At 40.9% G+C, this 14608-nt stretch overlaps 1 protein-coding gene across 7 annotated transcripts in view; it reads left to right on the top strand.

Annotated features, from left to right (window-relative positions):
- LOC147028315 (protein IFIT1 homolog B-like) overlaps positions 1-14608 on the top strand; it is a 40853-nt gene that overhangs the window by 6551 nt on the left and 19694 nt on the right. Inside the window, exons 1-3 of one of the 7 annotated variants that reach the window (XM_085878601.1) lie at positions 7054-7163; positions 8240-8409; positions 10336-10474. The exons of 1 other annotated variant lie outside the window; for it this stretch is intronic. In XM_085878601.1, the coding sequence (XP_085734727.1) occupies positions 8370-8409; positions 10336-10474 (179 nt within the window). In that variant the 5' untranslated portion in view covers positions 7054-7163; positions 8240-8369. Of the gene's footprint in view, positions 1-7025; positions 7164-8239; positions 8410-8502; positions 9608-10335; positions 10475-10521; positions 11340-14608 lie in introns of those variants that run through there. 5 more of the 7 variants (XM_085878602.1, XM_085878606.1, XM_085878607.1 and 2 more) reach the window with 5 other exon arrangements.

A 14608-nucleotide genomic window follows, 5' to 3' on the forward strand; every position in this document is an offset into this window, starting at 1 on the left:
AGGTGTCAAAAGGTCGATGGAAAAAGACAGGTGTCTGCGTCGATGAAAGAAGCAGGTGTCAACATCAATGGAACAAGGTGGGTGTCGAGCCTCCGTTGGGCGAATGGCTATCTTACGTGCATGATTGTGTCTGTCGTAAAGAGAAAAAGGAGCTTTCCATAAGAGAAGGAATCTATTCTTTACCCTTCTCAACGCATCACATTTGGAATCCCACCAGACATGGGGATAGGTCTATCCTCGGCATGCTTTTAAGGAAATAACTATCTGAGGACCTGGATGTTTGTATGCATTCGTTGGATCGGATTCTGAAATCCGTAACAATATATTGCATTCACATGATGTATATTTAACTCTTCTTTGGATAATAATGTTGAAGTCGCACATAATGTGGAATGTCCATGAGAACCTGTTCAATTAAGAATAAACAATGATGTCCAAACAAGTGTTCATTTATAAAGCCAAAAGGAAATATATATTTCTGCGTCATAAGAATTACTTTTCTATCTAGAAAATCCATTTATGAATGTGGAAGTTGCTGCGGTTTGCATGAATTTCCACTCCTCACCGAGGATAACAGTTTAACACAAGAAAAAGAGCAATCAGAGATTGCAGACCCTTGCCAGGACTTGTTTTGTGTGGTGTTTGTGTGGTTTTGTTTGGTGTATTTTGTGTGGTGTTTGTGTACTGGTTTGTTACGTAATTAATAAGAGACAATTAAAACCGCCACTTTACAACTGCTGGCAGTGATGACCGGGTACCAAGACGTCCCGATCTGATTGGACACCTGACCCTGACCCTGACCCTGACCCATGATGGTTTTTTAAAAATTATTATTCAATTGAATTAGGAATGGGATTAAAATAAATTCAATTAAAATCAAATGGAAGACCAAATAGGTACAGTCCTGCATTGGAGTTATCATAAGGAAACCAAACAAGCAAAGACGAAGTAATTTGGAGGAACCTGGATAGGATTCACATATCAGCTGCTGCTCTTCTACATTCAAAACCAACCAGGCACAGCCAATTGAGTCTTTTTCAAAAAATAAACATAAAAGAACCCAGATTAAAAAAAATAAAAATTCCGGTTGCCAGACCATGTGGCTGATCAAGTTGAAATTTAAAACTTATATTCCCAATCACTACTAGATCATAGTTGTGAAGTTTCATTTTGATTGATGAAACAGTTCCAAAGAAAACATTATTTAACATTTCTCTTCAATCCAATATGGCTGCCAAACCATGTGACCTATGAATTATTCCTGAATAAACTTGTACACCAAGGTTTGGGAAACATTTGTGTGAAGTTTCCCATCGATCTGTACAGCTGTTCTGGAGAAGACGTCTTTTTTTATAGGTTTTAGGGTAAATCCAATATGGCTGCAAATCCATGTGATATATTATGACATCATATGTTTGATCCTTTTGTTCCTAAAGATAGGTGGTTATACACGTAAAGTTTCACCTCAATCTCTTCAGCCACTTCAGAGAGGAAGATTTTTTGAAGGTTTTCTGTTTTTTTTTAAACAACATGGCTGCGGAATCACGTGACCGATGACGTCATCTATTTTTTTTCTGTGGAACATTTTATTCCTTGACTAGACGACCCGTGAACACATTGGGTTCCCGTTGTGACAGCGGTTGATGAAAAAAAAAAATTTTTCAAGAAAAAAAAAAAGAAGATAGCTCCAGCTAACTATACCTCCGAGGTTGTTTGCATTGATCAAATAGTCCCGAAGAGTACTTGACTGAATCGGGAATTGATTTTTTTTTTCGTTGCCCGATTTGAATGAAACTTGATATTGCACACCGAAGGAGAATGGTGATTCAGGTGGCGCTAAAATGTTTGCACTATCGTGTACTGTTTTGGCTGTATTTTGGGAACATACAAGATGAGAGTTTTAGTAATATATGGATGACTCAATTTTTCATGCTGATCAGATGTAGCATTCTCCATACGCAATTATTACGTCATAACAAAGGCACCTATGACGTCATAAAAATCACTTATTCCCCACGAGGAATACTTGCGATGTGCCAAGTTTCAATTTTTCCTTGATGCAGTTTCAGAGAGACAGAGGTCCAAAGTTTTTCTGTTTTTCCAACATTGCTGCCACACCACGTGACCTATGGCATCATAATTATCATTAATCCATTTTACATGAGTTGTCACACTCATTGTGATAATTTTGTCTCAATCTGACAAGTGGTTGCAGAGAAAAACACAAAAGTTCTGTGTGGACAGACAGACAGAAACACAAACGGACCGAAACACAACACCCTCTCCTTCGTCGAGGGTAATTAATTAAACCAGCCATCACTCCTGTCGATTCAAACATTAATATCTTTGTTGTTGCTGGGCCAATTTCGACTTAATTGTACCATTGGAAAGAAGAATGCATGATGATGTTTTGTAATGCAACGGTTTTGATTTTGTGATAATAATTGTAATTTCACCACCGAAGTGTGTAGAATGGCTTGAGGACCCTCTAGAATCTAGATCATCGCATTACATGCACGTATTGTTAAAATATCATATCTTATGTGTTGGTCAATGGATAATTGATAAAATGTCAACTTTGACCTTGAAAATGACCTTCATTATCAAATACAGAGATGGCATTCACCCATATCATGTTTGGCATCTCATGCCCTCCTGATCTCGCATGGTTGTTTGCTATTAATCGAGAAGTGTGGTGTCCTTTGCATAAAACAATTTTTCACAGGGCTACTATTAATTAATTATCTGATGTTGCCCTTTCTTCTTTAAAATTGGACGGAAGGAATAATTGCCATTTCTGAAGCACAATACATTCGAGTAACCCAAGACTGTGACTGTGTTGCACCAGCCGATGGAAAGGGACGTCCAACATAAAACCATAAATTTAGATCATTATTGATTACGAGCAAGAAGTCAGTGCCCACACGGAATTCCAAACGGGGTAGAGATGTAGGAGGAAAAAATGCAAATGGTGTCTGTCATCGAGCGGCAAGCTGGGAGCAACATTTCATATTTATTGCCATATCTGATGCAATTTAAATGCTCCAGTTGTGGCGACGAGCTCCATTTGAAACTGATTATTTGATTTATGTTGGGTTTTGATGCCTATAAGGCCTGTAATAAAATAAGAATGATCGCACCGTGGTCGCAACCTGTGATGCCAAAAAAAAAACCCTGTGCGGTGTATAAATCAGCTGAGACCGACATGACGAATATGTTTGTTCGGCCCACTGAACTGAAAATACAATTTATTTTTGTTGACCGCACCATTGTCAAAATATAATTTATTTTTGTTGACCGCACCATTGTCAAAATATAATTTATTTTTGTTGACCGCACCATTGTCAAAATATAATTTATTTTGTTGACCGCGCCATTGTCAAAATATTAATTTTTGTTGACCGCACCATTGTGAAAATATAATTTATTTTTGTTGACTGCACCATTGTCAAAATATAATTTATTTTGTTGACCGCGCCATTGTCAAAATATAATTAATTTTTGTTGACCTCGCCATTGTCAAAATATAATTAATTTTTGTTGACCGCACCAGTGTCAAAATATAATTTATTTTGTTGACCGTGCCATTGTCAAAATATAATTTCTTTTTATTGACCGCACCATTGTCAAAATATAATTAATTTTTGTTGACCGCACCATTGTGAAAATATAATTTATTTTTGTTGACCACACCATTGTCAAAATATAATTTATTTTGTTGACCGTGCCATTGTCAAAATATAATTTCTTTTTATTGACCGCACCATTGTCAAAGTATAATTAATTTTTGTTGACTGCACCATTGTCAAAATGTAATTTATTTTTGTTGACCACACCATTGTCAAAATATAATTTATTTTGTTGACCGTGCCATTGTCAAAATATAATTTATTTTTATTGACCGCACCATTGTCAAAGTATAATTAATTTTTGTTGACTGCACCATTGTCAAAATATAATTTATTTTTGTTGACTGCACCATTGTCAAAATATAATTTATTTTTGTTGACCGCACCATTGTCAAAATATAATTTATTTTTGTTGACCACACCATTGTCAAAATATAATTTATTTTGTTGACCACACCATTGTCAAAATATAATTTATTTCTGTTGACCGCACCATTGTCAAAATATAATTAATTTTTGTTGATCGCACCATTGTCAAAATATAATTTCTTTTGTTGACTGCACCATTGTCAAAATACAATTTATTTTGTTGACCGTGCCATTGTCAAAATATAATTTCTTTTTATTGACCGCACCATTGTCAAAATATAATTAATTTTTGTTGATCGCACCATTGTCAAAATATAATTTATTTTTGTTGACCGCACCATTGCAAAATATAATTTATTTTGTTGACCGTGCCATTGTCAAAATATTAATTTTTGTTGACTGCACCATTGTCAAAATATAATTTATTTTTGTTGACTGCACCATTGTCAAAATATAATTTATTTTGTTGACCGCGCCCTTGTCAAAATATAATTAATTTTTGTTGACCGCACCATTGTCAAAATATAATTTATTTTGTTGACCTCGCCATTGTCAAAATATAATTAATTTTTGTTGACCGCACCATTGTCAAAATATAATTTATTTTGTTGACCGTGCCATTGTCAAAATATAATTTCTTTTTATTGACCGCACCATTGTCAAAATATAATTAATTTTTGTTGACCGCACCATTGTCAAAATATAATTTATTTTTGTTGACTGCACCATTGTCAAAATATAATTTATTTTTGTTGACCACACCATTGTCAAAATATAATTTATTTTTGTTGACCACACCATTGTCAAAATATAATTTATTTTGTTGACCACACCATTGTCAAAATATAATTTATTTCTGTTGACTGCACCATTGTCAAAATCTAATTTATTTTGTTGACCGCGCCATTGTCAAAATATTAATTTTTGTTGACCGCACCATTGTCAAAATATAATTTATTTTTGTTGACTGCACCATTGTCAAAATATAATTTATTTTGTTGACCGCACCCTTGTCAAAATATAATTAATTTTTGTTGACCGCACCATTGTCAAAATATAATTTATGTTGTTGACCTCGCCATTATCAAAATATAATTAATTTTTGTTGACCGCACCATTGTCAAAATATAATTTATTTTGTTGACTGTGCCATTGTCAAAATATAATTTCTTTTTATTGACCGCACCATTGTCAAAATATAATTAATTTTTGTTGATCGCACCATTGTCAAAATATAATTTATTTTTGTTGACTGCACCATTGTCAAAATATAATTTATTTTGTTGACCGTGCCATTGTCAAAATATTAATTTTTGTTGACTGCACCATTGTCAAAATATAATTTATTTTTGTTGACTGCACCATTGTCAAAATATAATTTATTTTGTTGACCGCGCCCTTGTCAAAATATAATTAATTTTTGTTGACCGCACCATTGTCAAAATATAATTTATTTTGTTGACCTCGCCATTGTCAAAATATAATTAATTTTTGTTGACCGCACCATTGTCAAAATATAATTTATTTTGTTGACCGTGCCATTGTCAAAATATAATTTCTTTTTATTGACCGCTCCATTGTCAAAATATAATTAATTTTTGTTGACCGCACCATTGTCAAAATATAATTTATTTTTGTTGACTGCACCATTGTCAAAATATAATTTATTTTTGTTGACCACACCATTGTCAAAATATAATTTATTTTTGTTGACCACACCATTGTCAAAATATAATTTATTTTGTTGACCACACCATTGTCAAAATATAATTTATTTCTGTTGACTGCACCATTGTCAAAATCTAATTTATTTTGTTGACCGCGCCATTGTCAAAATATTAATTTTTGTTGACCGCACCATTGTCAAAATATAATTTATTTTTGTTGACTGCACCATTGTCAAAATATAATTTATTTTGTTGACCGCACCCTTGTCAAAATATAATTAATTTTTGTTGACCGCACCATTGTCAAAATATAATTTATGTTGTTGACCTCGCCATTATCAAAATATAATTAATTTTTGTTGACCGCACCATTGTCAAAATATAATTTATTTTGTTGACTGTGCCATTGTCAAAATATAATTTCTTTTTATTGACCGCACCATTGTCAAAATATAATTTATTTTTGTTGACCGCACCATTGTCAAAATATAATTAATTTTTGTTGATCGCACCATTGTCAAAATATAATTTCTTTTGTTGACTGCACCATTGTCAAAATACAATTTATTTTGTTGACCGTGCCATTGTCAAAATATAATTTATTTTTATTGACCGCACCATTGTCAAAATATAATTAATTTTTGTTGACCGCACCATTGTCAAAATATAATTTATTTTTGTTGACTGCACCATTGTCAAAATATAATTTAGTCTTGTGCCCCCCTTGTTGTGCGTTGTGTGTTAGTTCTCATATGAGCCTCGACAAGGTATAAAAAAAATATTAAAAATCTCTGGAATTTCAATGATAATTCCCAAGAACGTTCACCGCCGGTGTGGACTGCTCATTGTATTGATACATGTACCGATGTGCTGATATGGGAGGCTCACATCGTGTGGGTTGTGTGGTCCACGTCGTGTGGGTTGTGTGGTCCACGTCGTGTGGGTTGTGTGGTCCACGTCGTATGGGTTGTGTGGTCCACGTCGTGTGGGTTGTGTGGTCCACGTCGTGTGGGTTGTGTGGTCCACGTCGTATGGGTTGTGTGGTCCACATCGTGTGGGTTGTGTGGTCCACATCGTGTGGGTTGTGTGGTCCACGTCGTGTGGGCTGTGTGGTCCACATCGTGTGGGTTGTGTGGTCCACATCGTGTGGGTTGTGTGGTCCACGTCGTGTGGGCTGTGTGGTCCACATCTTGTCTCAGGGCTGTTTGCTCTCTTCCTAATAAACCTGATCGCAGCTGAACCTGACCGGGTGGTGTCTGTTCAACAAGTACAGAACTGACTCATTCTCGTCCTCAGACATTGCGGGACAAGTCATGTCTCGGATTGTGAAACGATTTCTTGGAGGAGGGAGGAGATTCCCGTTGGGGAATCCCCTTCCGAGAAACAGCGTCACAGGATGACGGACCATCGGTATCCGCATATTGACGGAGATCTGACTGCTCTCTCAGCTAAATCGGTTCGTTTAAAAGTGTTTATTGTACGAACAGCCTCCACGCAGGTGAGGACGGTTTGGTGTTACTTTACCAATAATTCGTGTTTGTCATAATCATCCTCATTGTGCCGAACTCAAGACGGAGAGTCCGTGATGCCAGTGCAGTGTTCCGGTAGGGTTATGTTATGCCGGGTAGTTTGCCATTGCCTACGTTGTAATTAGTTGATGGTGCCGGTGATAACTCGCCTTCTCTTCGTGAAACACTCTGAAGGATTGTGTTTGAGACGCGGGGGGTGTGACGGTTCGAGCGTCCACTCTGGGTCTGGGAGGTTGGTGGTTCGAACGTTCGAACCCGGGCGGAGTCACAGAAAACTGGTGAACAATGGTCTGTGCTGCTTTCTTGTTTGATGTTCACTGTTTAAAAGGAAAACGCACGGACAAACAACCATGGGTTAGCAATACGAGCACAAACTCTCATGGGACAAATGGCTTCCACCTGTGTTGAAGTTCCTTACAAGGAAACGAAACTTGGTGTTGACTTGGTGGTTCGTGTGGCTGAGTTTGGATCTCAGGGTCCTGTGTCCGAACACCGTTTTCTGCTAAATTAACGCCAGGTGGGGTTAGCTCAGCCTGTCATCCTTCGGAGGTCGGCGAAATGAGTACCAGTGTATTTGTCGAGGGGCACAGCATCATCGGCATTGCCGTGTTTCCAAGAAATGATAGGTACCCGCATGGCCGGATTTATGTTTAACAGGTTTTAGGACATTCTAGTCGTAGAGCCCCTCCGCCCCCCTCCTCCCCTCCCCCTCCCCTCCCCTCACTTCCCTTCCCTTCCCCCATCGTGGGAAGAATTTAAAAATAAATAAAAAAGTGCTGATCTGTGTTCCTGTGGATAGAGCCATAAACATTTCGCTCCAGCACTTTTTAAAACTTCATAAAAATAAAAAGTAAAAATACTTTTTTCATTAACTTTGATACTAACAGCACATTCGAATCATACGAAAAACTTATAACTTATAACAACTTATAATAAAAACAGTTTACAACGTTTCTAAGTGCTTGTTCTGCATTGCAATGCAAGCAACATGAAAGTCGTCTCACCACTTCATGATGTTTTCCTTCTTGATGTCACACTTGCAAAGTCTGTGACGCTGTCAGAGAAACCCAACTTCCTCAAAATGTCACATTCCTTAGTCACGATGACGAGGCAGTTGAGATGATCCTGGCGCGTGGTGGAACTCAGTTCATTCTTCATAAGTCCCATTCGAAAGAATGACCGTTCACCGGAGCAGTTGGTGCACATCAAGGAAAGGTAAATCCGCAAAGCCGTGGCAACATTTGGAAATGTGGAAATCACTGGGGCATTTAAAATGAGGCAAAGGAGTTTAGAAGCTTTTTTTGTTCTCCTTCCCCACAACAAATTAGGCAAAGTGATGCATTTCTGCTGCGAAAGATTTGTACTAATCTTAAAGAAAAGTGGACACAAGGGCGGCAACTTTAAAAAAAAATATATCATGTGTTGATGTGTCCTGAAACTCGGTGAGAAAGCCAAACACGTTGTGTCCATTGACATAGGCTTCTGTTCGGTGCTGGCAATGCATATTTTTATGAAAGTCTCAACGCGAAATTTTTCTCTGCCTTGGAGACGCACTCTGGTGTGACTTGGTCCATCTTGCAAATCACTGGGCAATTGTCTCCCGTCGTGTTGCATTCCGGGATGTCTTCTCAACTGCTAATTGTGTGGCGCGTTCTTCATAATCATCAAAATCATTACGAATGCTTTGAAGATATGATTTTAGAGATTTAACCACCAGTGACCATAATTTAACCACCAGTGACCGTAATTTAACTGCAAGTGACAGTTTCATGTGTTCTACTTGGACTGATTTAATAGTTGCATTAAATCTATCTAGGATTGTATCCCGCAAGTAATTTGGAATGACTGTTTCGATGTGCTCCATCCGGCTGCTGAAGTGTTGAGCCATGTGTGTACTTTCTGGTGGTTGATGGTCACTGCCTTGAGCCACTATCCAGAACAAATTTTGATCTGCACGTGTCCTTTCTTAAACACTCTAGCAGCATCACGTCTTGCTGACCACCTTGTGTCTGACAGTCGCTCGATAACCATGCCATTTTCCCCAAGATTTGGCCGAAGTATTTCCCACCGATAAGAGGAAGAGGAAAACAAATAGTATATTCCTGTTTAAATACCAAAGAATGTCATGGTGTCCACAGAGCATTCAGCTGCTTTTTTTTTCCAACCAAATTTAAAGAATATCCAGCACATGGAATGTAAACGGCGTGTGGATTTATTTATTTTAGCCACGCTTCGACACCTTTGTATTTTCCAGACATGATTGATGCATTATCACATGACTGGCCTCTGCAGTTTGAAAAGTCGATTCCATTTTTTTGACAGTAGTTCAAGATTGCATCAACAAGATTCTCACCTGAATGATCAATGAGAGGAAGGAAACTCAGAAATCGTTCAACAGGATCCCCAGTCACAGGTACATAACGTTTAATGATGGTGAGCATCTGATCTGTGTGGGATATATCAGGAGCACTGTCAACACTGATAGAGAAATACTTTGCATCATTAATCTCTTGAATAACTGCAGATTTTACTTTATTCCCCATCAGTCCATTTAGTTCTTCACATGTACTGGACGAAAGATACGATAAAATTCCACTTCCTGAATTTCCAAACCTGGCAAGATGGTCTGAAAGGAAAGGATAAAACTGTGAAATGAGCTCCAAAATTCCAAGAAAGGTTCCATTATGTGGTGAGCCGAGAGTTTCATTAGCTCCACGAAATGCCAGACCGCGTTCAACAAGGAATTCAATGACTTGAACAACACATTTCAGCACGTCGTTTTGCCAGTACTGTTGCTCCTGCTGCAGCTCAATTTCCAGTGAGGTGTCAATTCTCCTGCCGTCCTGTCGCCTCTTACACCACAGAAGCATAGATCGTGTATGTTCTAGCGACTGTTCATGTTCCCCGACCCTGACAGCAGCGCGTTTCCAATCATAAAATACTGAATCAGACAATGGACTTTTCTTTGATGAAAATTATTTGCACACAAAGCAAAATATGCACCCTTTTGACGGTGAGTACAGCAACCACTCGCGATCAATGATTTGCCCATTGTGCAGCGTTCGTTTAAAAATGCTTTTTGGAATCTGTAGAGTTTGACCCTGTTCACATATTCTCTCAGACACCACATATCTCTCACAGCGGTTCTGGCAGTCAGTGGGTCCCCGCCCTTGTCTCGTACCCGAGAAGTGGCTCATCGTTTTTCCATGAGCTGGATCATTACTGAAAGTAAGAACATCAGGATCAGGGGTTTGAGTCGGATGAGATGGTTGTCTTGGAGGTGAGTCAAGTTGAATTTCTGCACCCAGGCCTAGTTCTTTTGCAACGCCGTCGTCAGCACTGACAGTTAAACTGGTTAGATCCACTGGTGTTGTTGCTGCATCATCTTGCAATAATGTAAACCCGAAATTGGATAATTTATGTATTTTACAAAGCAAACCTTTTTTGGCTTGCTTGCTTTTCCTTTAATTTCTTCCGCTTAGCGGCACCACTCTCCATCTTCCGGAACATCACTCGGTCGCCGCAGTGGAGAGTGGTATTGTTACGAATCTGGCAGCCATTTGCACACAAACAGACAGCAGTCCCCGCAGTTCAGTTATTTCGATAAGTATGTGTTTATAATCAGGGTCCCGTTCTTCTGTCTCATGGATTAATTTCATGTGTGTGCTGCAGGTTTCTTTTATAATCAGGTTTTTCACATCTCCAATCAATCCTTCGTTCTTTGCACTATCGCCCACGTGCAACGTGTCATGTACAGGGGTGAGGTTCCCTCCTCCCACCGGACGTCCAATCAGGAGGCTCATCGCCTCGGATCGGGACTCCACCCAGAAGGGTGGGAGTTGCCCCACCTACCGTGGGCCTGTCCAATGAGGGACGGCTGGAAAATCGCGCGACGCAACCGTCCAATCAGGAGGCGAGTGGCCAGGGGAAGAAATCCCTCGGATCTCGCGAAAGTGAAGAGTGGTCGTCAAGAGGAGAGTAGAGGAGTCATCGTCGTGATTGCTCTTGGTATGCATCGTGAGAGTCATTGTCATCAGCTGTCGTGGTCTGCGGTCTTTTGCGGGGCTCCTCGTGGTGGTGGTGGTGGTCGAGCAGCCAGGATCGTGGGCTCGGTGGAGTCCAGTGTGACCGCACGAGGCAGACAGGTACCTGGCCAGACCTTGACTCCCCAGCTGACCTATCCTCCTCGGCTGGAGGGTCCAATAAAGACCCGACGGGGTCCATTTCTTTGGGGTGTGTGTGTGTGTGTGTGTGTGTGTGTGTGTGTGTGTGTGTGTGTGTGTGTGTGTGTGTGTGTGTGTGTGTGTGTGTGTGTGTGTGTGTGTGTGTGTGTGTGTGTGTGTGGTCCGTGGGCCCTGTCCTTAAGTAGAAATTGCTAAGTGTTTGTATATAAATTGCATTTCTCATATTCGGTTTTAACTCTGCTCTTTGTGCTCCCCTGCCCCATTATAAATAAACCCCCAATTGTTCAATGTACCAGCTCGTTGTTGTGCTTTCTATTATTGACCCAACACGGTTCGTGCTTGAGAACAGTAAGCCGATTGGGCTGTAAGTTGTCGTTTGGATAGACGGACTTTGGTAATTCCGCTCGGTTACACCGGACCGAGGTCGTTAGAGCGACCCGATTCGACAGAGTCCGTTGAGGGTGTGACTTCCACGATAATTTGATGACCTGGGTACTTGGGTATATTGAAATTTGGCTATTAACCCTACCCCACGCCGTCAGAGAATTGGCGATCATGGTCCTTCAGTGATCCGTGACCTTCGGAGTTGTCTGAAGGTTATGACCTGCAATTCCGGGTGTTTGGTGGGAGATGGCTCCACTGCTCTACCTGGCGGCCGTTCCTCGCCACCGATCCCCGGCCCACGACAGTATTACGTTGTACTGTACACCACTTCCCTGGCTTTTCCAGGAGTGTGTCTTCGTCATATATTTATTTCGTCATATATTTCCTTTTGCCCATATGTCTGTGTCAATGTATAAAACAATATAAATTTTTTTTACAAGTTTAAACTGTATAAAAAAATTATATGTTGTTCGCAGTTGCGTGATTGCGTCATTTTGATGTATGATGCCGCTCGCGATCCTCCCATAAAAGGTCATGTGATTCGTGTGGTATGTCACTCATTGCTTGCCTGGTATGTCTGTTTGTGTTTTAAACAAAACGTTTGGTATTTACATTGGACCTTCAATTCCTGTCTCGCTCTCTGCCATCTCTGCAAACTTTGAGATGACAAGGGAATAAATTATAATACTAGCTTAATAAATAAATAAATGTATCATCATTCCTATGTTTTTTTTGTTTACCCCCCTGGAGTTTGGGCCCTGAACAAATGTCCCGTTGGTCCTCCCCTAAATCCAGCCCTGGCTACCCGACAGCCAAGCTGCCACACACAAGAACAGGAGAAGGAAATTATTATTTTATTATTGCATGTTGGTTCGTTGGTTCGTTGAACAAAATTTTCACGTCTTCACAGCCTCGGTCCATACCTGCCTGCCGGACTGCTTGAGCATTAGCTTACCTTTCACCAAGCCCAGATGTGCTTAAGTCAGGGCGAGGATGATACGTTCATTATTATTTCCAAATGATACCCCGAGTATTATTATTATTATTATGATTATTAGTAGTAGTAGTAGTAGTAGTAGTAGTAGTAGTAGTATTATTATTATTTTTATTGTTGTGCACCGCTCCTTCACAAATCCATATTCAGGCAATGCATGATCTCATCGTCGGGTGCCAAAGGAAGGGAGTCAGGTCAGGTCAGGTATGGGAGCATGCGCCAGAGCAGCACGTCGCTGCGTCCACTTTCTGCCGGGACACCAGGGGCCTCCGTCTGGCCATCCCCCAGGCAGATGCCTGGCCCATCCAAATCTCTTTGAGATGCCGATCAACCTGCTGCAACCATGATGGCGCATGGTCGGCCCATTGGCCTCCTCCACTCACGAGAGTGCCTCGCTGGGAGAATTTGGTGAGCAGGATCAGCATCAGGAAAATGAGCCACATGTCAATACAGCCGCAGTTGACGCTCACGGACCATGCAGGTAACAAATCTCATTTGAGTCTCTCTCAGCAACCGCTCGTTGGACACAAAGTCTGACCAGCGATAGCCAAGGATTCTCCAAAGAGACCTGGTAACAAAGGAATTAAGTCTCCATCTCAGATCCTTGGTCAGAGTCCAAGTCTCGCATCCATAGAGCAAGACTGGAAGCGGCAAGGACCTGAAGACTTGGCCTTTCGTCCTCCCGCACAGGTACCAACAGTGCCACACCCCATTATCCAGTGAATCCATGACTCCCCAGGCCCGACCCAGACGTCTATTGACCTCTGACTCACAGCCAGCAGAGACATGAATATCACTGCCAAGGTAAGTGAATCTCTCCATGACCTCAACATCCTCACCACAAACAGGAATAGACAGGACAGCAACATCCAAGATGTTATTGAAAGCCTGGATCTTAGTTTTGACCCAGGAAACCCATAATCCCAGTGGCTCTGACTCCTCATTCAGCACCTCGAGGGCCCCCAAAAGGATATCTAAAGTCTCTGCAAAGATGACTGCATCATCTGCAAAATCAAGGTCAGAGATCTTGACATTCCCAAACGATGCACCTCAGCTTGATCTCTCTGACATCCTCCCGAGAATCCAGTCCATACAAGTGCTGAAAAGTGTTGGGGCCAGTACACACCCCTGACGAACTCCAGTTACAACTGGAAATATGTCGAGATGGAACCACCACACCTCACAGCACTCTGTACCAGAGTATTGTTCAAAAATCAGATCGATCAACTTTGGTGGCACCCTGCGAATTCAGAGAATCCTCCAGAGGGAATCCTAATTCACCGAGTTGAATGCTTTGCAGAGATCAAGGTAGGCTACGAGCAGCCCTTGCCAAAACTCTTATCTGCATTCGGTGAGGATCCAAAGGGCAAGTATACGATCAATCGTTGACCTCTTTGATGTGAAGCCTGACTGCTCTGGACACTGGTGCTCAAGCAGATGGTGACAAACCACATCAAGACTTATCCGAGCAAAGACCTTGCCCGGCACTGAGAGCAGCGTCACCCCTCTGTAGTTGTTGCAGTCTTGGCGATCACCCTTTCCTTTCCAGAGAGGGACAACAAGGCCCCTCTTCCAGTCAGTTGGGATGATGCCTGTGTTCCAGGCAGAGCACAGAACTGCATGCAATGACACGAGTGCAGCACTGCCACCAGCCTTGAGAAGTTCAGCATGGATGCCACAGATCCCTGGAGCTTTACCCCATTTCAACTGGTTCATCGCAGCCTGTGTTTCCACAAGCGAAGGTGGACCATAGTTCATTGGAGGGTCAGCAACAGGGATTGTAACACCCCTGGCATCCAACTTTACAGCTGGTGGATCAGCCTGGTACAACCGCTCAAAGTAACCGGCCCAG

This window comes from Eptatretus burgeri, chromosome 4, assembly GCF_056783735.1.
Source record: "Eptatretus burgeri isolate ZD-2024b chromosome 4, Ebu_testis_v1, whole genome shotgun sequence".
Lineage (NCBI taxonomy): Eukaryota > Metazoa > Chordata > Myxini > Myxiniformes > Myxinidae > Eptatretus > Eptatretus burgeri.